Consider the following 24,216-nt stretch of genomic DNA (forward strand, 5'->3'; position numbering starts at 1 on the left):
AGCCTAGGGAACTCCTTGCCACCAGGGCACACAGGGGGAGGGAATTGCCTTGCTTGATGTGCTCTGTAGGCATGAGCAGGGAAGGGGTTGATGCCAGGGCTCCCACCACATTTGCTGTCCCCACCTTGGGAGCAAAGGAGGACTTGAAGAGCTGCTTCAGCTTCAAGGCATAGGCCTGGGACTTCCCAGTTTCTGAGGCATACAGGATCGTGGCCTTGACACGTTTTGCCATCACATGGCCCATCAGCTTAGCTGAAATCTTGACCGCACTGCAGAAGGGAGAGGGGAGGGGGGGAGAGAAGGACAAAAAAGACAGACCCTCTAAATCCATCACTATTTCACATCCCTGAGGAAGCCCCAACCAGGAAAGACTCAGCAAGCATAAAAATCCGCCCAACTTCCTACTGACTGGCCGAGAGCTCTGGTCCAAGCTGTCAATTCAAGCTGATCTTGGACAGACTGTTGGTGGCCAGAGCCATACACCACAATGGATAAACTATGGAGGAGTGGATCAGAGGCCAGCAATGACCAGCATGCGGGGGGGAGCAGCCTCCCCCTCTTGCTTGTCCACAGCTTCTGCTTGTTATTTATTTTCAATATTTATGTAATGGCCCAATAACAAAAGTTCTCTGGACTGCTGCTTAGAGGTAAACTGCCTCTGACCATGGAAGATCCATTCTTCCTTGAACTCATTTGATCTTTGTTCCAAGTCATCTGGGCCAGCAGCCAAAGAGGTCATGTCACTCCTTCTCCTCTTGGAAGCCCCCTGGCTCCCAGGGCCATGTGCACTCTGTGCAAGCACTGACCATTTAGGAAGCACTAGATGCAAGTTCCAACTTCCTACACCTGCTCCTTCACAGAAGGGCTTAGAATGACATGTGCCCCTTCCACGCCTCCTCCCGAAGCAGCCAGTTTCTTTTCAATTAATTGTTCCAGGCCATTTCCCTCCCCCCCCCGCTCCATCCCAGAACTCTATAAAGAAATGGGCAAGGCTATAAACCTGCAGGCAGAAGCTACAACCCGCACAGTTTTTGAGGCACCTTCATTAATATTTTTTTAGAAAGTAGGGGCTCCGCTCCGTGCACCCCTCTTGGAGACGGCCTATTTCCCCAATCCCCAACCCCAAAACACCTACTTGGCAATTTCTTTGAAGGTCTTCCTTCGAGTAACGGTGCTCCCTTTGGGGATGTACAATTTCCAGGGGTCAGTCTATGGGAATAGTATGTATGCATATATATTAGCGAGGGAGAGTGACCAGGGCCCTCAAGTCTGCCTGAACATCTGCACTGGGAAACCCCCATCCCCAAAGTTCACTCTAAGCTCACATGTGTGGATTTGGGATTTAGTTAGTAGGCAGTGAAAAAACACTATCTGTGCTTCCAAAGATTGGAAATGAAGCAATATGCCTGTCCCAAATCAGTGCACATCCCAAAGCTTGGAATCCTGTAACTCTTCATACCATGAATGTTCTGGTTTATTTTTTGTCCCAATTTTGTTGCGCTGTGGCACAAAAGTACCCTTCTAGACAGCAATAACAGAGCAACATTGGGGAAGTTCAGTCCTGAGCCCAGAGCTCTTCAGCATTTTTATCAATGACTTGGATGAGGAAGTGCAGGGAATGTTTATCAGATTTGCAGATGATACAAAATTGGGAGGGATAGCTAACACCCTGGAAGACAGAAACAAAATTCAAAGGGATCTTGATAGGCTGCAGCATTGGGCTGAAAACAACAGAATGAAATCGAACAGGGATAAGTGCAACGTTCTACACCTAGGAAAAAGAAACCAAGCGCACAGTTATAAGATGAGGGATACTTGGCTCAGCAATACTACATGCAAGAAGGATCTTGGGATTGTTGTTCACAAGCTGAATATGAGCCAACAGCGTGATGTGGCTGCAAAAAAAGTCAAATGCTATTTTACACTGTACTAACAGAAGTCTAGTTTCCAAATTACATAAAGTACTAGTTCCCCTCTATTTGGCACTCGAGTTAGGCCTCGAGTATTGCATCTAGTTCTGGTCTCTGCACTTCAAGAAGGATGCAGACAAACTGGAAGAGGTTCAGAGGAGGGCAACAAGAATGATCAGGGGATTGGAAACAAAGCCCTGTGAGGAAAGACCGAAAGGACTGGGCATGTTTAGCCTGGAGAAGAGAAGACTGAGGGGAGATATGATATATCATATCTTTGAAAGGTTGCCACACAACAGAGGGCCAGTATTTCCTCTCAGTCATCCCAGAGTGCAGGACACGGAATAATGGGCTCAAGTTGCAGGAAGCCAGATTTCAACTGAACATCAGGAGAAACATCCTAACTGTTAGAGTGGTAAGACAATGGAACCAATTCCCTCGGGAGGTGGTGGGCTCTCCGACACTGGAGGCATTCAAGAGGCAGCTGGACAGCCACCTGTCGTGTTTGCTTTACCTTGGATTCCTGCATTGAGCAGGGGGTTGGACTCGATGGCCTTATAGGACCCTTCCAACCTTACTATTCCATGGTTCTATGAAGCATCGCAGAACAACTAATAAAGTGGAATGATGTGTAGATGTCCCAGTATGAATCCACCACTAGCACACTATTATTGTGTCAATGGGATGTAGCAGAATGGACCCACAAAAGGGGTGGGGAGGGAGGGTCCCTTATTGCTTACATTTCTTGTACACACAAAGGCCTATCAACTGCAATGGTGAGAAACTTTGCCACCTACGAATAGGGCAAACCCTCCATGGACTCCTGGGCTGCTCTCAGATGCGGAGGGGCAGCTCCTAGCAGTGCCCAATCATTGCTCTTCCAATGGAAGCCAAGATCGGAAGAAGAGATGTTTCCCTCACACTATCACAGTGACTTCGCTGCTGTGTGTAGGGAAGGTCCAATTTGCCTGAGCAGCCACTTGAAGCTCTGCACTTCTTGACTATAACCTTGGCAGGAGATGCCATTTCAAAGTCATAATCAATCAGTTAGTGCTAACATGTTGTCCCAGCTACAATATCTAGTTACCACTGTTGCTAAAATGGTGGTGGATGTAGAAGCTTCCCTCCCATCATTTTCTTTGCAACATTTGCTAATTTTATATATGTAGCCAGGAAAGTCTTTTAGCACCTATTACAAGATTGATTAAAATAATTGATGGAGTGATACAATGGAACTCACTGCTAACATTATATTGAGCATGTGCTGAGGTGTGATAGGTTCATGTTCCAGGTTGGTCCCTGCCCTGGTCGATGCCCAGGAGCCCTTTCAAAAAGGTGGAAGAGTCGCACTGAGGTCATCCACACCTGTGGAGGATTTACTCCTCTGTTCTTCAGGAAAAAATGTGGCCTTTCTGCAGTTTCAGGTCATTTCCAGGCAACTTGTTTGTTGAGCATTCACCCTGATTTGCTCACACAACGTTTGTGGGGAAGTTATCCGATGCCCACTATTCATTCAGCTTTCATTCTGATTTGTTTGTGGGTATGATATACAGCACAACATTGAATGAAGCAATTGTTACCCCGTCACTCTCCAGAGCGTGTCCCCATCGCTTTCCTCACAGCAAAAAGTCTGCTTTTTTAAAAAGTGGCTTGCACAAGAGCACCAAATCCACCTGAACTGCGCAACTTGAATTTGCCAGTATGTGACTGACTCCCATCTGCAAAAGATCAACTGTCTCCAGAAGCAGCCTCAGGATGCGTCAAGACTGGGGCTTAATATCGCAAACAAATAGTTCAGATATCACAAACAGTCTCTGGCAACGGGCTTGAACGTATCAGACTTCCCACCACCATCCAGAAAGGTTAAATCCGGTTTAAAGGGAGGAAAGTGTGGGCTGGCGTTTTGATACCAACAACACTGCATGGGCAATGCAAAAGAAGTGCCTGCCTGAGGAGCCCACATCCCACAACAAGCACCCTTAGGCCAGAGACCGGCTGTACCTTCCCACTTGCCAGGAGCACAGCTGCCCTCTCTTCAAGAGCGCTACGGAGGCAGGGGAGGCCATACCTGATACCGGAAGGAAGGGGAGAGCTGGTAATTCACCAGCTCCTGGTGAAAGACGGGCGAGAGGCTGCCGGAGATAGGGGGCACGAGCCAGACCCAGTCTGATGGGCAGCCCCCCCGAATCCGCTGCTCGTTCTCCAGGTGCTTCATGAAGGAGTCTCCAATGGCATGGTGGTCCACAATGGTCACTTTGGCAAGCTGGAAGAGGAGGAGGAGGAGGAGGAAGGCAGCACAGGTCAGAGACAGGCGGGGACGACTTATCCCAAGCAACAACAAATGTAAGCCTCAGGGGGAAGGGCTGTGTGGGAAGGGCTATGGAGCCCAGTGGGTAGAGCACTTGCTTTGCACGCAGAAGGCCTGCTGGCATCTCCAGGAAGGGCTGGGGGAGACCCTGGGGAGGAGCCAGGTGGACCAGCGATCTGCAGCACCTCCTGGTGCAACTCCACCCTTTCTCCAGACGTTTCTAAACCACCCTTAGTGTGTGAACACGAGAAAACACCACACTTGCTCCCTCCTCCCACCCCCACCCAATCCTTCACCTGGAAACTGTGCAAAACGGCCACATTCATTTCCACGGCTGCCTTGTCCTTCCAGAGGGACGAGGTCGTCTGTGTGTCCAGTCCCATGAGCTCAGCTATCTCCTGCAAGACGCACCTTGATAAAGGGGTGTGGGTGGCTGCAGGCCCTTATTCTGCCTGCTCAACAAGTCGTGGTGCAGGGGAAGCGGGAAAGGATGAAGAGGGCCACATTCCCGTGGAGAAGGCCCACATGCAGTGGGCTTCTGCTGGAGGCATGCAGGGAGGCTGCATTGATGGCAACCTCGGCCAAGGCTTTCCGGGATCTGCCTGGGGTCACTGGCTCTCCATTATTGCGACTTCAGGGAGGAGCATTTGAAAAAAGTTGGGTTAAGCCCTGGGAGCTCCTGGCATGGATTCAACCACACAACCCTCACAGACAAAAAGAGAAGAAGAAACCGTTGGGATGTCCTCATCTGCATATATTGATTCCTTTAACTGGATGCCCATGTCCAACTGCTGCTGGTCACTGAGCGGCTGGGGCCTGAGCCGTAGCAACCCTACAGAGCTCCCAGGAAGATACTTTTGGGGGTGGGGGGTGGGAAGGAAGCCCCAAGAGGTGGGACTGAAAGGCACCCCTTGCCAGCACCAGGACCAATATGGTAAAGGGCAGGATTATCAGGTTCGGAGGTCCATCTGGTAGATCTCTACCTGTAACAAGTTGTAACGCTGGGAGTCGCAGAAGTCTCTCATGCCGATCTCACAGCCCACATACCAGCCGCTGAAGGGGGCCGCTGGGAACTGCAGGCCCCCAATCTCCAGCATCAAGCTGGCAACAGCAGGGAGCGCATACCAGCGTAGGCCCAGGTCCTTGAAACACTTCAGCCTGTGACAGCAAGGGGGAGGGGGCAGAAGGAGCATGACGCAGGCCCAGGTCCAACCCCTAGAAGCATCTCTAGTGTGGAGACCTCTCAGGGCTGCTGCCAGCCAGAGCAGGCAGGGAGAGCAACGGCCCAGTTCAGCCATACCCAACTGAGGCTGCAACTCCCCAAGCAGCCAGCACAGCCCTATGATGATGGGAGTCGAAGTCCAAAACATCAGAGGGCACCTGCCTGGCAAGGGACGGCCAGATGGACCAGTGGCCTGACTCCACAGCAGCCTGCCTCATGTGGCCAAGAGGATTCCTGCCACCCTCCCTGCTTCAAACTCCACTTTCCCCTGAGAGGGCACCCCACCCCACTGCGTCTCTCCTCTTCTTCCCTGCTCAAAGAGCAGGTGGGGGTGATGTCACTATCATGCCCCCTACCTGGGAGCATCGGGGCGGCCTCTGAGGGGTCCAGGAAGGCCCCTCACATGCTCTTGCATAAATGGGTTGGGTAGGACTTGTCCTTATTGACATGCTGCTCAGTGGGCATTTTGTATTCTTCATTTGTATGTCTTATTTTTGTCAAGTCACTTTGAGATACTTTCTTTGTATAAAGCAAATAATAATAATAACAATAATAATAACAATAATAATAATAATAATAACAATAATAGCCCTCTGCTCCTTCCCAGGCACAGCGTTTCCCACGGCTGTGCAGGAGGACATAGGCTTCAGGAGACGGCTGGATTTATTTATTTAGGGGGGAAATTCTAGGTTGCCTTTTGGGGCAACGACTGCAAACAGCAAGAGCATTCGCACCGCCTTCCCCTTGCAGGTCAGGAGTTCCATGCAGCTTCCCCCCTCACCTGCACCCCAGTTTCAACCCGTGCCCCCCCTTCCCTTGCACTCACGTAGGGTGGCTGATTGGCACCTCCAGGATCAGCTCAGGAGGCAGGGGGAACAGTTCGGGGTCCTCATCAGGTGCCTGCAGCAGCAGGGGGAGGATATCAAAGCGTCCGCGAGGGGGCCGCCAGCCATACTGAACACAGACCTGGGGAGGAAGGAGGGAAGAAAATTGGGCAGAGGACCTCCAATCAACATTTCATCTGCAGTGGGGCCAAAAATTCCAAAGAGAGAGAGAGATGGTGCTGAGCTTAGCCTGCTGTTGCAGCACTGCCAGCTAAGAGCCCTGTGGTGACTTAAAGATGGCCACCTTGATCTTGGCACCATCCTCCATGGGCCAACATACCCAGTACTGCCAAAGGCAAGAGGAACGTGCAGCAGGGAGCGAGGCAGGCTAGCGGGGGGGGGGACCTGCAGGGGCACCAACAGGCCCTTCATTTGCTTTGCCGCTCACTTGAAAGTTGTCTGCATGGGGGCAGGGGGAGAGAGAAACTCAGGGCTGGAGAGGATCCTCTGGGCTCCCCCCATCCACCTTATATCACATCAACTCCACTTTTTGTTACATAATACTCATGTCCTCTGGCTGCCCATCATCATTCAGAAAGATAATCACAACACAATTACACCATTGCATATTTACTCTGACTGCTCAGCATCACTCTTCTTGACAGTATGATTAGTAAACTCTTTTCTTTTGACTAAGGTCTAGGCCTTATTTATTTATTAATGCCCACAAGCACCAGGCAGCTTCAAGACTCAAGTGGGGGGGGGAAGCAGTGTCGAGCCCCACTTGGCCCTGGAGTAGGGGTTGCTCAGCAATGACTTGGTTCAGGATGAGGGGAAGGGCAAGCTGCTTCCCACCTCTGTGAACTCCACACTGGCTGGATCTCCCAAGAAGGTGCCATCTGGCTGAATGTAGCCAGCATAGTGGACCAGCTGCTGGTTCCAGATGCGGAAGTCGCCACGGCCTGCCATGCGCTTTGGGAAGATGGTGATGGCTGACCTGGCAGAAGGAAGAAAGAGCACCTGTCTAAACACTGCAGTGTTAGCCATCAGATGAGGACATAAGGAGAGCCCTGCAGCAGCTGCATCAGACCAAGGCAGGCCCATCCAGTCCAGCGTCCTGTTCTCACAGTTGCCAGCCAGATGCCCCTTCTGGGAAGCTGCAAGCAGGACCTGAGCGCAAGAGCAGCGCTCCCTCCTCCTGCAGTATCCAGCAACTGGTATTTGGAAGCATCCCACCTATGGAGGCAGAGCAGAGCCATCCTGGCTAGTAGCCTCTGATAGCCTTATCCTCCAAGAATGTGTCTAATCCTCTTCTAAAGCCATCCAAATTGAAGCCATCACTGCCTCCTGTGGGAGTGAATTCCACAGTTGAACCATACACTCTGTGAAGAAAGACTTGCTTAGTTTAAATGAAATAGAAACAGTTTAGTAGTTCTATTTCTTAGCAGAGTATATATCTCGCAAAAGCGGACTGAGAATTAACCGGCCCATCTTCCCCTCATACAGACTAGCTGAATACTGTCTTCTTTGGTAAAAAGTATGAAGAATGTTTACTCACAATCTTTCATATGTTCAGGAAAACATAGGCTCTAGCTTGGAGAGAAAAGATAGAAGTAGGTAGTAGATTTAGTCCATGATTAGGATCATCTGGGAGAGAAGCCGGTGGATGCTTCTCTCTCCTGTGGCTTAATGGAGAATTATGCTAATAAGAGAAGAACATCTCTTAACAAAGAAGAGGAAGAGAAGAAGTGAAATAACCCCACCCCTAGGAAGTTTTATCACAGTAAACAAGTATAGAGGTGTCCTCAGATTCTGGCTAGAAGGGAAATCTCCCTATTAAGAGCATGCAAACTTGCTTATCCCAACGGTACTTTCAGAGAATCCAAGAGAACCACTCCCAGTCAGTTTCAACAATGCTGGGTGAGATGGACCAATGATCTATAAGAACACAAGAAGAGCCTGGCTGCTGCATCAGGCCAAAGGGGGCCCATCCAGTCCAGCCTCCTGTTTCCACGGTGGCCAACCAGGCCACCCAACGGGAAGAAGCCCACAAGCAGGACTTGAGCACAACAGCAGCACCCTCTTCACTTGTGATTCCTACCAAGGGCTATTCAAGGGCCTCCTGACTCTGACAGTGGAGGCAGAACCTAGCTAACGTGGCTAGTTGCCATGGATAGCCTTATCCCCCTCTGTGAATTTGTCTGATCTTCTTTTGAAGCCATCCAAGCTGGTGGTCATCGCTGTCATGGCCATTCTGCCTGGTCCAGCAGCAGCCCGCGGAGGCCCAAGCCTCTTGGTCATCCCAGCTGCATGGAGCAGAGTTAAAGGGAGGCTGGGAGTCGGGGCAGGGGGAACACTCACCGGAGGTTCCCGCGGTTGGTTGCGTAATTGATGTGGGTGCACACTGAAGTGAACATCTCCTGGGCACTGGTGCAGTCTCGTGCATCGAAGACCTGTAAGGGGAGGGCAGAGAAGGCACAAGATCAAAGCCCAATCACCTGGCAGACAAGCAGCAAAGGCGTGCAGCTGGAAGGGGTCACAAGTTTGCCTCTTTCTGAAACCCAAAACATACGGAGGGCACCAAGAGAGCAGCAGATCAGGAGCCCTTACTACAGCGTTCGGCAACCTATTGCCCTCCGGATGTTGTTGGAAGTCTTAGTCTAACAATATCTGGAGGGCACCAGTTGGTGAAGGCTGCCTGGCTGCTTGAACTGGCAATATGGAGACAGGAAGGGGCTGAGGGAGAAGCGGGGACGGCCACAGGAAGCAAGCCTTTTCTCACAGGGCCTATGGCAGTGGTGGAAAACCTCAGACCCAGGCCTGCAGCTGGGGAGGGGGGAGGCAAATGAGGGCACTGCCCCCCACAGGACTTTTTGGGTAAATTGTCTTCTTTTTAATTTGTGGCATGACAGACAATAACAGCCTCCATTTAAATGATAGCTTGTTTTAAGAACAGGAGCAATTTAAGAATAGGACCCTCTGAAAAATTCATTGAATAAGGCAGGGTGAATGCACAACAAAAGCCTCATCTGGAAGAGCTGCTCACTCAAGACTTTCCATGACTGAGGGTGGAGTTTTCATGATCACAATCACCCTATAATTACTTCAGCGGTCCTTAAAAAAACAGCCTCTATAGTGACATGACCCTTGAAGACTTAAATATTAGAACTTTGTATTATGTCCAAGTTTACACTCCACTCCTTGGACTTTCCTTTGCTCTGCTTTTCAGTTTCAGTTGTGCTGTCTACCCAGCCAACAATAAAGAAGCACTTTTGTTTGCCTGCAGTTTTATTCTGCAGTCATTATAATGAGTAGAGCAGGATTGCATGCTTATTGCTCCAGGGTGAAATAAAGAGATAACTTAAAGTGATCTGAGAAAATTGCTATCCTTTACTCTTTTAAAGCACTCACTACACTCAAAATCATAATGGTTATTTTTTTTCTTGATTAATTGGTCGCAAAGGATGAAAACAGCCCTAGAGGAATGGAAATATTGCAGTGTACATTACAGTTAGTTAGCTGTCTGTCTGTACACCTAGGCTATAACTCAGGCCTAATTTCTTTTTAAGTGCAGCTCAGCATGCGGCCTTTTCAGGGTTTCTGGACAGAAAAATCAATCTAGCAACCAGTAAAAAAATTCAAATTGTTTTCTACAATTAGTTTCCTACTGCTTAGTTCGTCCTTCACATAGCAGCCAGTTAAAAAGCTTTCCCTTGATTGTCCAACAGGAAGGAAAATCTAAAGGCCATGAGCAAGACTAGGAGGAGGGACTCTCAAGGAGGAGTTAACAAACACACCCTACAGTATTTATTCTCTCTCTGCCCTTCCCTAAACTTGTAGCATGGATAAGTTTGTTTTCAGGTGCAATTCAAACTAAGATACCTAATGCAGCAACAAAGCCAAGCTCAGGAGCTCACTGTCTTTACCAAAATAGTTCAGTTCATGAAGCATCAGAACCCAGGGACAGACCACAGGTGAAAGGGGACTCTAGCTATAGGCAAAGTCAAGCTTTTGAGTCTGGTGTTCCTAGGGATCTCTCAAAAAAGGATGAGACAATTCAACAGATCAAAGCTCATTCATATAAGTTAATACATTCTCTGGATAGAGGAGGAGTGATGGGGAAGGTCACTGCCTTTCCGTTCCCCTGGGCTGGCCCTCACATCCTCTCCACCAGTGGGGTGGGGGGGAATTGACTGGTGCTATGCGCCTCTTCCCCCCAATGCCCCACCTAGAAATGTGGCTGCCCCACCTAACAAGGAAGGCTGGCTACAGGGATGCTCAGACCCCCAGGGGCTCTCCCTAGGCCACACTGGACCTCCCTCCCATCCCCCATCCCCTCCTCCTCCAGCAGTTTTGCCTGGCTGGAATGTGTCCTTGAATGGCACTAATGCCTCTTGCTTGCCCAGACAGAGGGTGCAGAAGTACACGGGTGCATAGAGACTTTGGAGCCAGTAGAGTGTACCCCACTATACAGAAGCTAAGAATCATGGCTCCCACCACATTTTCCTCTGGCTCCCCTCACCCCTGACATGTGGGCCCTGGAAGGCTGCCCACCAGGGGGAAATGAGTCCCATGGGGCAAAAAGGGTTCCTGGCACATGTCCCAATGACTGAAGGGGGCCTGTGTGGTTGGTGGGAAGGGAGGGATCCACAGGCGCTAGAAACAGGTGGAAAAGTTACGATGACATGCCAAATCTTCATCTGCCGATAGTCTAGCTCAATGCGATGCATTCCTGTGGAATCACTGCCCCATGCATCAGACTCAAACTCCTTCCTTCCCTCCCACGTCACTTAAGTATGGCAAGAATCCTGTTGTAAGTTGTGTTGGAAGGTCCCTCAGAGGTCACAATACAAGTTGGAAGCAGAGCATCTCTGCCAAATGGCCCACTGTCTGAAACACGTCTAGTGAAGGAGAGGCCACCTGCCTCCCAAGGCAGCCTCTTCCACTGTCAAACAGCTCTTGGCACTAGGAAGCTTCTCAGATTGAGCTGAAATCTGCTTCCCTGCAGTTTCCCACCTATTCATTCTAGTCTTGCTGCCCTGTTGGAGCAACAGAGAACTTGTCCACTCTGTCTGATACCTGACTGGCAGCCCTTGAGATATTTGAAGGCAACCATCATCATGGCTCCCCCTTTTCACCTTCTCTGCTCAAGGCAAAACTTCTAGGTCCTTGATTTTCCGTAGGATAGGATTTTTTGATGGATTTGTGCTTCACATTGGGGGTTCCCTGCTGACAGTCCTCATTTATGATTTATCACACACCCCTAGGATGGGGCAGGGACCCCAGGGACCCTCCCCGCCTCTGCCCCACATATGCACCTGCAGCTTGTTCCACTGGATTCGGCCCAGGCAGCGGGCTGCATTGCGCCAGGCATGCTTGGCTCCAAAGATCAGCTCAGCCTCCAGCAGCTGGTAGGTGCCTGTCTCCGCAATCTGCTGCTCCACCTCTTTAAGACGCTGCACGTGGGCCTCAGACTCGCCGCTGGGAAGAGACGGTGGGGGTCAGAGGCAGTAGCCGGTCCAGAGCTTCCACATCAAGCAGCGCAGGGGGTCCTCCAATCTTCCCCCCACCCCCACCCCATGCTCTGCTATTCATGAGGCCCTCTAACACTGACTGGAGCTGACTGACATAATTCAGTCTGGAATTTCCTCATGGTCTACTGTGCCACACTTCGAATCCCCACACAGCCATGAAACTCACTGGGTGACCTTGGGCCAGTCACTGCCTCTCAGCCTCATGAAGACCTGGGTCGCCATAAGTGGGAATTGACTTGAAGGCAGTACATACACTTTTACAAAGAAAGAGAGTGTGGGTAGGTGCTCAGGAAGATCTCTGCAGAGCTTGGAAAAGTTACTTTTTTGAACTACAGCTCCCATCAGCCCCAGTCAGCATGGCCACTGGATTGGGCTGATGGGAGTTGTAGTTCAAAAAAGTAACTTTTCCAAGCTCTGCTTCATAGTAAGGTGTAACAATTTGTTTGTGTTCAAGGATCTGCACAAGAACATCAGAAGTGCCAAGATCCTCTCCAATTGAGCATCCTTTTTGGTTGGGGGGGAGCAGTGACCTCCTTGGGGACCAGCATACCCCTTTTGCTCCCACCCCAACCTGGCCTGTCCATTTTAATTAGTAGGAGCCATTAAAGTTAATTCAGTGGATGCTGGAGTGATGTAAGGAGTTCATCCACAAAATATACAAGAACTTTCATAGAAACATAGAATCACACAATCGTAGAGTCAGAAGGAGCCTATCAAGGCATCAAGTCCAACCCCCTGCTCAATGCAGAAATCCAAATCAGGATCAGAGGGAGCTGCATGCCAGTTACTGGGAAAGGTGGAGAGAAAGGTATTTATTTATTTAAATCATTTATATACCACTTAATCATTTGCATTTCTAAGCAGCATACATAAAAACAAGCCACATATAAAATAAAAAATAAACCAAACACTACCTTAAAATGCCTGCTGAAACAAGAAAATCATGCGCCTGAAGGTCAACATGGAAGGTGCCTGTCTAATTCTCAAGTGCGAGGGAGTTCCACAGGCCTGGGTCCACAACATCAAAAGCACTATTGTGCTCGTATCCTGCTTGTGGGCTTCCTAGCAGGCATGTGGTTTGGTAGTGCTTAAAGCAAGATACTGGACTAGATGGACCTTTGGTTTGACCCTGCGGCCAGGCTCTCCTTATGCTCATTTTTAAAAATCATCCAGAAGCTAGAATGACTCTGAAAGGCCAGCCCACAAAGCACTTCATTGAAACCAGCATGGACAAGTTCAAATGGGGGAGGGGGGATTTCAGTTGCAAAACTCTCTGCTGTCAACTATGCACACAACTTTCCATTCTGGGGGCGAGATAAGGATTTTAGGAGTCATCCAAATGTTTTTGCAAGAGGAGGTGGGGCAGAGAAAGATCACTCATGACATCAGAGACTTCTGAAGGGACAGGAAGAAAGTGCTCAGAGAGGAAAAGCCCTTTGATAACATGCATCCAGGCAAGAGTCCTGGAGAGAACAAAGGAGCTTAGGAGTAAAAAAACAGATCCCTACTGGGGCCAAAAAGGGCTGCGCTCTCCAAAGCATTACTTGCTCCAGGGCCAACACAGCCCTGCCATGAGGTGGCTGCCTCCAGTGGTGGATTTGGGGGTAGCCAAGTGGAAGAAAGACAGAGGCAATACCCTTGGGGCCCAATCCACTGGGACATTCTCCTGTGCAAGAGAAATGGAGATGTACAAGATTCATGCCATTTCAATAGGAGGTTTGCACTGGAGTCCCAAGCCACCTCATGTTAATTAATGGGAGGGGGTGCCATTTACACCAGCCATCTCAGGTAGCAAATCTGTCCTGGGCCAGCCCTTTTCCCAGGAGTCTCGTTGCTCCAAAAAAGGGGCTACTCAGGAGTAAGTGGCCAAGAGCTGTGCCATCGCCCTGCAGGCAAGAGACACAGGAAGCGCTGCAGAGGAGGAAGCCTTTGTCAGAGTTGGGGACAGAGAGAGTCACAGGAGCTGCACATTCCAGTTGGTGAACCAGCAGCAGGACCATTTCCCCAGTGAGTAATCCAGTGGGTAACAACCCTTGGACACACCTCATCCAGGCTCAGGGACTATTGACTCACAACTCTTTCATCTTGGATAAACAGTCACAAAAAATAAAGCAAAGTTGTTATCTCAGGGACACAAAGCTGGGTGGAACTCACAGTGATCAGACAGCAGCCTTAGAAAGTGGGCGGGTAACAGGTGTGAGGCTCAAACATCAGAGAATTCCTTGCCCTTAAAGAACAGCCTTTACCAGCCTAGTGCCCTCCAGATGTTTTGGACTATGACTTCCATCAGCCAGCATGGCCGTATGATCCTGGGGCCAAAAGCAGCACAACCGTACCAGCTGGAAGCTGTAGTCCAAAACATCTAGAGGGCACCAGGTTGGGGAAGGCTGCTATAGACACAGACTGTGACCAGCATAAGATCCCCTCGCCCCAAAAGAAGGGCCCCCAATTTCAAGGTAGTATACACAAGTATATACAACAATGACGCCATATTGCACATTATAATAAATTATCCAATGGCAGCCCCTACGCTGTGGAACTCCCTCCCCACAGAGCTGCGTCCGGCATCTTCACTGTACAGTTTTTGGTGAATGCCGAAGGCGCACCTCTTTACCCTGGCCTTTGACCTCTGAGATGTGTGTTTTAAGGACCCACCCTATTCCTATGAATGGAATTTGTTTTAATTATTGTTAATATTACATTGTAAACTGTTCTAAGCCACCCTCAGATCTGCTGGTAATAAACTGAATAATAAATGTGTTATTTTCTGGCTTCCTTCTCGCACCTTCCCCCATTTTATTCCTTCAGCCTCTTGATTGCACTTTCCTTAGTTCCTGTTGCCGATGGGGCCAGGATTCCAGTTAATGAAACCAAGATAAGTAATTAAGGGCCCTTTTCTAGCAGGGAACAGGAGCTAAACAGGTAAGGTGTAATTAAGAGGCATTTAATCAGGAATGCTATTGCCATGGTAAACAAGAAGTAACAAATGCTGTAGAAACTGCAGTGAGGAAGCTACTAATTAATGGGACATTAGCCACAAAAAGACTCAATAGCACTCTTAGTTCCATATCAGCTGATGCTGAAGTTGCATTTTACAGACAAAAATAAAACAAAATTCACAAGTCAAGCCTGAAAAAGAAAAGAAAAACAGAATACAGAAATGCAACAGTTTTGCAACATTGTCCGGATTCTCCGTAAAAAACCTAAGTGACCACAGGATTGCAATTCCAAACGAGGTGCCTCAAGTGGAGGAATAGCTGCCAAGAGGAGGCTACAGTTTGGGTCAGGGAGTCAAGCAGGTGGGAGGAGCCCTGCAGATTCAGATCCATTGGAGCACCCTCCCTCCCTCCCTTCCTTCCGGGAGTCCTGACTGCCCACCTGACAGAGCAGCAGGGCTCTGATACTCACCGTTTCATGGAGCGGTAATACAGGTTGAGGAAGTCCTGAGCCAGGGGGAGAAGCTCTTCACTGGACCGTGGGCCCTCCGAATGAGCACACAGTTGCCTGGGGAACATGACGGAGCCCAGGCAGAGCTTCCCATTGCACGGCATGTCCTGTAGGCAGGCAGAGAGACAGGGGAATTGCAGCAGGACCACCTGGCAGCCTCCTTGGCTGCGAAGGCTCTTTGCTGTCCAACCCACCAACGAACTCTCTTCCCTGGAATCAAAACCATCTCCTGACAAGCCCTCACAAGGACTTTTGGCCCCTAAAGCAGGGCTGAGGAACCTGCTGTGGGCCTTCGGGTGGTGGGGGACTCCCAACTCCCATCAACCCCAGTCAATGTGGTCAATGTCTAGGAAATAAGGAAGTTGGGAGCCCCACTACATCTGGAGGGGCACAGCAGGTTCCTACCCCCCTTTAAAACCAGCCATTCAGATCTTGAGGACCTGGGGGCAGGGGTCAAAAGAGAGGGCGGTGCAAGGCGTTATGCTCCATCATTGATTAGTGGAACAAGGCAGAGGTCAGGTCTCTCTGCAAGCACATGCAAGGCTCTGCTTGGCCTTGACTCATGAGAACATAAGAACCTTAGAAGAGCCTGCTGGATCAGGCCAAAGGGGACCCATCTAGTCCAGCATGCTGTTCTTGCAGTGGCCAACCAGGTGCCCCAATGGGAAGCCCACCAGCAGGACCCGAGCGTAACTGCGCTCTCCCCTCTTGCAGCTTCCAGCAACTGGTTTTCAGAAGCACACTGCATCTGACTGTGGCTCTTGTGGGAGTAAATCCCATAGTTCAACTATGCACTGTGTGAAGAAATCCTTTCTTTTGTCTGTCCTGAATCTTCCAACATTCAGATTCATTGGATGTCCATGAGTTCTAGTGTTATGAGAGAGGCTCCATGGCACTGCAGAGCTATTGACAATTAGCTTCCAACTTTCAGAATTGATTCTGGCTTTACATTCCCCCTCCCAGATTGCTGCACGGCGGAGTTGGGAGGGGGAAGGCCTAAATCTCCCTCAAGTCCACAATGCCCCACTTGCTCCCTGGCAGAAGAGCCAGCTGAGAGATGTCTTGTTTGTTATTCACATGGGAGCAGCTGCCGCCAGGCCCCACAATTCCCTAGCTCTGAGCCGGGCCCACTGTAGAGCTAGGAGGAGGATCCCTCATGAGCAAGGACATCACTGCCAGCTGGACTGGGTGGTTGGACAGAAACTGTGTGACACACACACCCATCCCGCCCAGGACACTTCACAACTGCCCCAATTAAAATTTATGCATTAAGAGAAAGGGGTACAGAAATGAAGGTAGTTTTTAAAAAGAGAAACATTTAACATTCCATTTAAAAAAACAATAAAAACCACAACATTTACTGACTAGTGCCTAATTAATAGAACTCCTAAGACAGCTGCCTCATCACAGAGTAATCTTACAGGCTGAGCTTGGTTTCTTTCAGTGGAAGAGGACAGATTCTGGGCCAGTGAAGATGGAGACAAGGAACCCCTCCAGGCATCCTTTTCACGGTGCGTTCATCATGCCTGTGCTCCTGATGGTGTTGGCATGATTATATATGATCCTGCTGTCAATACTGTTTGTGCCTGTAAATGTTTTGGGGCAGACAGACTGCTTCATTTCTAAGCTATGCACACTCCATAGCTTCCTGCTGAAATCTGGTAATTTTTTAAACCAAATGTTCCGGTTTAATTTTTTGCCCAACTGTTGTTGCACTGTAGCTGAAGGGTGCACCTCCAGAGAGCAATAGCGCAGTATTGCAGAAGGGAAGCGTTGCAGAACAGCTGACAAGTCAGAATTATGTGTGGATGGACCAGCAGAAATCATCCACTAACGCACTATTATTGCATCAATGACATGTCACAGGATAGACCCCCACACACAAAAAAACCCCAATCTGGAAGGGCCCAAGATATTTCCCAAACCACACTATTTTGATGGGGGAGGCTTGAGTTGGGAGGAGAATGGCAGGAGCCAACTGACTGGGCGGGAGGCAGTAAATCCTGCTTGGAACAAAACCTGTGATCAGTCACATTCAGGGGGATCAGCCACTAGCTCATGTCAATCAGCAGCAGCAGAAGCAAGACTGACAGCAACCAGCAGAGGCTGTAACATCTCAGCTGGGGTGACAGAGCATTTTCTGATATCCACCCCCCCCCCAGCCAAACTTGCTCCTGAAACATCTGCCCTGCTGAGGACCAGGGGCACTTAAGTTTAAACGCCATGGGAACTTTTCTGGCAGCTCAAGGGTGCAGGCGAAAGGAGATGATGCTAACCCTGGTCTCCAGACCAGCAGCACCTGAACCAGTTTGGGGCACTTCCTTGGGAGGACTATGGCTGGCAGTTGGGACAGGGATAAAAGGGGGCTCTGCTGTGAACCCCTTTCCTGGCAGCAGCAGCAGCAGCAACAGCAGCCAGCAGAGGATGCAACATCTGAGTCAGGGTGACAGACTCCTTTCTTGTATGGAATGTTTATTATGTTTGTCGTTAGCTGATATGTTTTAACAATGGATAGTTTGTTTTATGTTGACTTTGAATGTTCTAATGTTCATGTAATCAAATGGAGTTATTTGTGGGATCGCTATGTTTTGAAATGATTTATTATTTCAATGTTACTGATGTAGAGATTTGCACTTTTGTTCTGTTGTCAGCTACTTTAAGCATATTTATATGGAAAAGTGGCATACAAATTTAAATCATCATCAACCCTTTGAAGTGAGACAAAATCAAAAAGCGTGTGAATGGGAGTCTCCTTCCCTGGGGATGATGGCTAAGGAGGGGTGTCTCAGGGCAGAGGAAAGGGAGATCCTGAAGAGCAAGTGGGATTGTTACATGGGCTCTGTGACAGTTGAGAGGTGAGCAGCTTCAGCTACCCAAGAAAGCCGCCTGCTGACTGACTGTACCCCCTGCTCCAGCGTTGGATCCCTCACCTGCAAGGTCTGGGCGCTGAGGGTGTCATACAGAATGGTGCCTGTCTGCCAGTTCTTGAGCCGACTGTATTTGGGGGGTTCAGCTGGACGGTCAACCGGGCAACTAGAGAGAAAGTTCAAGGCAGGTCAACCGAGAACTGGAAAAAGATGTGCAACCCCCCCTCCCGCTCCTGTCTGCAAGTCGTCCCTGATATGATGCCCCCAAGCTGTGACCTCATGGTCCCCTGAAACAAGTGATTCACAGAGTGAGGGTCGCAGGGCGACCCCAACACTGGCACAAGGGAAGGAAAGGCAGGGTGAGGGCAGAACAACAGACTGAGAAGTTCAGGGGGCCCATGACAGTGGGGAAATGGGAGACAAGGTGATGTCCTGGGGATTAGAAACCAACAGAGGCGTCTGAATAGCATGGCAGTGAGAGGAGAAGAGAGCAGGAAATGCAGCTGGTGGGGCAGCTGGAGAGGCCCCATAAAGAGGGTCAAACACCACCACCCCGATGGAGGCTCTGCTGCCTCCCATTTCCATTTGTTTGAGTTTGGCTCCAGCAATATTCTAGGGCAATAAAAGCACTCTGCATATGCTCAGAGGTACTCTCTCCTCTGTGTTACTATGTCAAGTGTCCCAGGGAGGCCCTGGGGATACACAAGACAGAGTGAGCACCAGGCAGCCCTGCTTGGAGGCTGGAAAACACAGGAGAGCGAAAGGCAAAGAGGTGCCTGGTCATGAGTCAGGTGTTGAAAGGAGGCACAAGGTAACAGCCCAGCTGGCAGTAGAATCTTCCCCAGGGCCTCAAAATGAAGAGGGTGAGAAAGTAGAGAGAGGAGCTACAAGAAAACATCCCCACATTTCAGAGACGGGGGTGGAGGATGAGGAAGCGGAGCCACTGAGGGCGAAGCCACAAGATCGGGCCTGGGGCAGGGATGAGGGGGTGGGAGACATTTCCTCCTTGGCCTGCCCAGAGGTCATGAAAAGGCTTGGAGGGGGTCAGCAGTTTGGCCTCAAGAGCCAACAGAATCCAAAGCAGGTGCTCTCATCTTTGTTAAATCCAATTTTTTGTCATTGGTAAAAAGAAGGAAAAGGGACTCCTCCTGTTCCCCACACGCACACTTTGGGGGGAACCTTTTTTTCTTTGCCCCCAAAGGGTACTGCAAGGTACACAACATCAAATCAAACTGTATAAAATGAAAAAAAATTAAGTAAAATGTTATTTAGAAATATTTCAAAAGGAAGACAACAAACATGAACACCACACACAGTCCAAGAAAAAAAGGGCTAAACTTATTTAGGGAAACCCAGATATTTTAAGCTGATACAATATTTGAGAAGAGGGGAGTTTGACTGGTCAAACCATTCAAAAGATGAAAAATGCTTTGCAGTTTCAAGGCAGTGATATATAAGTTGGCATAATAAAGCATAATCTCAGAAGCCCCCTCCCCACTTTCTCCTGCATGCACCCCCCCCAGGTAGCCATGATGGGCAGGCATGGCATGACGCCCAGGTGGCATGGTGAGGTCTGACCCCCCCCAAACTCCAGCCCACAGGGATGAGTGGGTCCAACTGCAGCACCTGAACAGCCAGCCCATGTGCTGCAAAAAGGTCTCCTGGAGCAAGCAAGTCATGCCCCAGAAGACAGCCAAGCACAGGCAAGGTGCCCCTGACAGCCCCTAATGTGGGAGAAAAGCCCAGCTGGGAGCTGCCCTTCACAGCCCCTTTGGTGTGCAAAGAAAACACGGCACTCCTGGATGACCCAGAGAATATCAGGATTGCTCCCTCCCAAGTGACATTCCAGGTCAGTCTCTCTGGCCATCCAGGTTTGCCCGTTCTAATGGGCAGCAGCTATCTAGAGTCTCAGGCGTGTGTCTGGGGTGGGGTCTACTTCCATCACCTGCTAACTCCCTGATACATTTCAATGGGAGATGCGTCCAGGGACTGCATGTGGGCCCTTAGACATGCAAAGCGCGTGCTCCACATCTGAGCTACATGCATCCAATCGGACTTGATCCCAGAAAGGTTCCTGGCCTAACCAGTTTCAGGGAGGTTACCATGGAATTCAAATTGGGCGTTTCGGATAGCTTAAAACCTTCTCCCGACATCCACACCAAACCGCTAATTTTGTGGCCAAACAACAGTCCTCCTGGCATCCAGCGCACGTGCCAGGCTCAGCTCAGGTCACTCTGCAGACAGCCCCAGAAGCAGCTCCATGGAGTGACTCAGCTGGCCTCTCACCTCCCAGCCACATGCAGGCAGGCTGCTTTTGAAACCCAGGTGCCACGTGGTGAGGATGGTCTGCTGTTCAAAGAGAAGTCAAAAGTCCTTCGGGTTGCCCTTAAAAGATATTCGCTTGCCCCCCACTCACTCCCCGCCCCAGATTTGGCTCCACAGGGCTCTCATCCCAGCTTGCCAGTCCCTGGGGCTCTAGAGCGCGAGTTCATGCACACACAGACAAACGTGTGCCGCATATTGCTCTGACCTGCACTTCTTGGTGGGGTCGCTTTCTTCCACGACTGAAGCCCGATGCCGAGAGCACAGATTGCTGCCCCAAAGGCGAGACTGGGAAAGGCCCCCCTGCAGGTTCCCCATGGCTCAGCCGTGCACGTCCTGGCTGCGTGTGGCTCTGGAGTTGTGTGGTGCCAGGAACTCCTCTTTCTTCCTGCCTGCCGAGAAAAGAAATGGAGGGGGGGTGAATTATTGCCTCGGCCTGCCCATCCGCCCAGCACACATCCAGACGGAGCAGCCACTGGACTGTGAGCTGGGATGGGTGGCAGGGTCCTGTGGGTGGTGGCCAGAGGAGGGCTGAGGAGAGAATGAGGCAGCCTTACTCCCTCGCCCCCGCCCTCTGCAGGGATGCAGAATTTCCAGAGATGCTGAAGGAGGGGGGGAGCAAAAGCAAAGTGGACCACAGGGTGAAGAAGAAGGGGCAAGAATGGTAGCCCGCTATGTTGTCTTGACCCTCTGCCCCAGACTCGCGCTCAGAAACCCACAAGGAGCATCTCACATCTGCACACAGCTACCACCTACCAGGAAGATTCGGAAAAAGATGCAGAGTACAAAAAGAATTCCATGCCGCCCAGAACAGGGTGTTTTGTTCTTAACCTCGGCCTCAAATTTCTGTTGTTTCCCTTTATCAGGCTTGGGGAACATGGAGAACCCAGACAGATCCCTGAAGATTGCCATGGGGTTTTTTCCCCACAAGGGGGTGATTTGGGCAGTGGGGCCCTTCTTGGTCTGTGCTGGAACTCTCTCCTACTCCTCCCAGCCTGGCCAGAGCCCCCACCTGGAATACCAAGATCCAACCTCAAGGGGATGGAGCAACTCCCCTATGGGGAGAGGTTACAAAATGTGGGGATTTTAAAAACATAAGAAGAGACAACTGGATCAGACCAGTGACTCATCTAATCCAGTGGCCTGTTCTTACAGCGGCCAACCAGATGCTCATTATGCACCTGAGCCCACAAGCAGGACCTGAGCGCAAGAGCACTCTCCCCTCCTGTGATTTCCAGCAACTGGTATTCAGAAGCAAATTGCCTCCGATCAGTAGAGACAAGGCGACTAGGAGGAGTCAGACAGAGGTGCATAAGATTATGTATGGTGTGAAGATAGCGGACAGAGAAACCTTTTTCTCCCTCTCTCTTAACACTAGAACTCGTGGACATCCAATGAAGCTGAATGTTGAGAGATTCAGGCCAGACAAAAGAAGGTACTTGATCGTCATGCAGGGCATAGTGAAACTATGGAATTTGCTCCCAGAGGAGGCAGTGGTGGCCACAACTTGGATGGCTTTGAAAGAGGATTAGACAAATTCATGGAGCATATGGCTATGAATGGCTACTAGCCACAATGGCTTATGTTCTGCCTCCACTGTTGGCATACCAGTTGCTGGGAATCACAAGGGTGGAGAGCGCTGCTGTTGTGCTCAGATCGTGCTTGCAGGCTTCCCTTTGAGGCATCTGGTTGGCTGCTGTGAGAATAGATTGCTGGACTGGAAGGGCCCCCTGTGACCTGACCCAGCTGGCTCTCATGTTCTAAGTCTTGAAAAATGGGTTTAGGAGGCAAATTGCCTTGAGAGGGGCTATGTGGCTTCGAAAGGCACTGTACAAAGACCTGGAACACAAACAAATACATAAACAGAAATCTGTGTGCCAAGGTCCAGCATGGAGTGCAGTTGTGGGGGGGGGGAGGCATTTTGATTCTCCCCCTCCCCGTACCTGGAAGCCTCATATTTCTTAACAGAGTTGCCTGCCCAGGGTACTCCCTGTGCCAATTCAGAGGTGACAGAAAGGCACTCTGGACCAGACCCTGCAAATTATGCCCTTAGAGCCCTTTGATCAACACAATCATTTGGGGTGGTTTAATTGGAGGTGGAGGAGAAAGGGACGAGAGTGTGATGTGCGAGCGACTGTGAACATGAAGCCAGGGGCAGGACCAGGCTGGCTCAATCAGCTAGCAGAGCTCAAGACTGGAGCACGTTACTTATGTGGTGTACCAAGGATCTAGGGAGGGTCTGCATCTTGGAAGCCCCCTCCCCAGCCCCATTAACCTTGGGCCAGCCTGAGCAAGCAGCCTGTTGTTCCCAGAGAGTGTTGGAGACAGGAAACCACACCTTTGCTTTCTGCTTTCATTTCCTTCCTCAGCACTGGGAGGAGCCACACGGAGTGGTGTACGCAACAGGCAGGCAGGCAGGCGGGGGGGGGGAGTCCCAGGCACTGCAGTGGGGGGGGGCAGGGAAGGCGGAGATGCTGGCTGAGGAAGGCAGAGAAAAGCCAAGCTGCTTGGAGGTTCCAAGAGGGATGCAGCACTTGCATTGCAGCTGGGCAACCTAGTCTGCGTGGGAAAGGAAGGTCATCTTTCCGGTTATGACCATTCCCCACATCCTAACTTGTTCCCCTGGATCCAGGCTGCTTTGCTACCTGTCCTGGGCTTCATTCTCACTGGAAACATACAGAAAAGCTCCATTCTCCTGCTGCGCATATCAGTTGTGGATGGTAAGGGCCTGGATTTGAGCCAATTACAAGGGCCAACTCAGCCTGCGTGGCTGATAGAATACCCATTTTCTTGCTTTGGAAATTACTACCCCACACACAAAAGTCTGGCCTGGAAGCCCCCATTCCCCTGGAGGTTCCCCAGAGCTCCAGCCTGAGCGTGCTTTGGATGAGACATAAGACTTAAAATATGCAGACTGGCACTGAACTGGAACTAAGGATGGAAAGGTCTGTCTGTCTCGGTTCTATCCGTTTCTAATTTTTCCAGTGTTAAATTCAGTTCTCAGCATTTTAGTGATCTGCAAATTTTTTTTAAAAAACTTCATGAAAATTCACCATTTTAGTGCAAATTTCTCCAAATAAACACATTTTGTAGGCAGTTTTGACAAAGATACACATTTTTGCCAGCCATTTCTCATCATTTCATGCCTTTTTGCCTGTTATTTTCACTCATTATTCATTTTCATGCACACTTTCATTTTCATGCACCCTAATATATGCATTTTTGTAAATGTTGTTTAGTTGATGAACTGCATCCCAAAATTCTAATAAATGTGAATTTCAAAGGGTGGCTGAGTTTCGGTTCTCATATTGTTTCAGAAATTGAGAATTTTATAAATTCTGCTTGAAATGTGAAATGAATTGAAATTCTCACCCATACCTAATTGGAAAGGAGGTGGGATTTGAGTTTTCAATGTTTTTTTAAAAGGGAATTCAATGCATTTTTATTTGTGTATTTTTATTATTTTGCACAATAATTCAAAAAGTGTACCTGTATACAGTGCAGTCAGCTGTTATTTAATGAGGATAGAGCCTAAAACTGAGACCGAATGGCTTGCGACAACCCTGGAATGTAGCCCACTGTTGCTATTACAGGCTGCAAATCAAATGAACATCCACAGATATCTTGAAAGAGATACTTTTAGTGGCCCAGAGTACACCCTGACAAGACTCCACAGGGGGGGAGCACATCCATCTCTCCAAGGCAAAGGGACGCTGAAGTAAAGAAAAGGGGGGGGCAATGAACTTTCTGCCTCTTGTGACCTGCCATCTGCCAATACAGAA

General features: G+C 49.8%; 1 protein-coding gene across 2 annotated transcripts in view; it reads right to left on the bottom strand.

Annotated features, from left to right (window-relative positions):
• Nucleotides 1–24,216, bottom strand: part of NOS3 (nitric oxide synthase 3) — a 56,833-nt gene that overhangs the window by 22,930 nt on the left and 9,687 nt on the right. For both annotated transcript variants that reach the window (XM_061585740.1, XM_061585738.1), the window contains exons 3-14: nucleotides 20,643–20,826; nucleotides 18,176–18,278; nucleotides 15,207–15,352; nucleotides 11,583–11,745; nucleotides 8,626–8,717; nucleotides 7,120–7,261; nucleotides 6,267–6,406; nucleotides 5,202–5,376; nucleotides 4,515–4,616; nucleotides 3,979–4,173; nucleotides 1,136–1,209; nucleotides 125–269 (exon numbers count right to left, since the gene is read on the bottom strand). In XM_061585740.1, coding sequence (XP_061441724.1) covers nucleotides 125–269; nucleotides 1,136–1,209; nucleotides 3,979–4,173; nucleotides 4,515–4,616; nucleotides 5,202–5,376; nucleotides 6,267–6,406; nucleotides 7,120–7,261; nucleotides 8,626–8,717; nucleotides 11,583–11,745; nucleotides 15,207–15,352; nucleotides 18,176–18,278; nucleotides 20,643–20,752 — 1,587 coding nt within the window. In that variant the 5' untranslated portion in view covers nucleotides 20,753–20,826. The remainder of the gene's footprint in view (nucleotides 1–124; nucleotides 270–1,135; nucleotides 1,210–3,978; nucleotides 4,174–4,514; nucleotides 4,617–5,201; nucleotides 5,377–6,266; nucleotides 6,407–7,119; nucleotides 7,262–8,625; nucleotides 8,718–11,582; nucleotides 11,746–15,206; nucleotides 15,353–18,175; nucleotides 18,279–20,642; nucleotides 20,827–24,216) is intronic.

Source organism: Rhineura floridana, chromosome 10 (assembly GCF_030035675.1).
Source record: "Rhineura floridana isolate rRhiFlo1 chromosome 10, rRhiFlo1.hap2, whole genome shotgun sequence".
Lineage (NCBI taxonomy): Eukaryota > Metazoa > Chordata > Lepidosauria > Squamata > Rhineuridae > Rhineura > Rhineura floridana.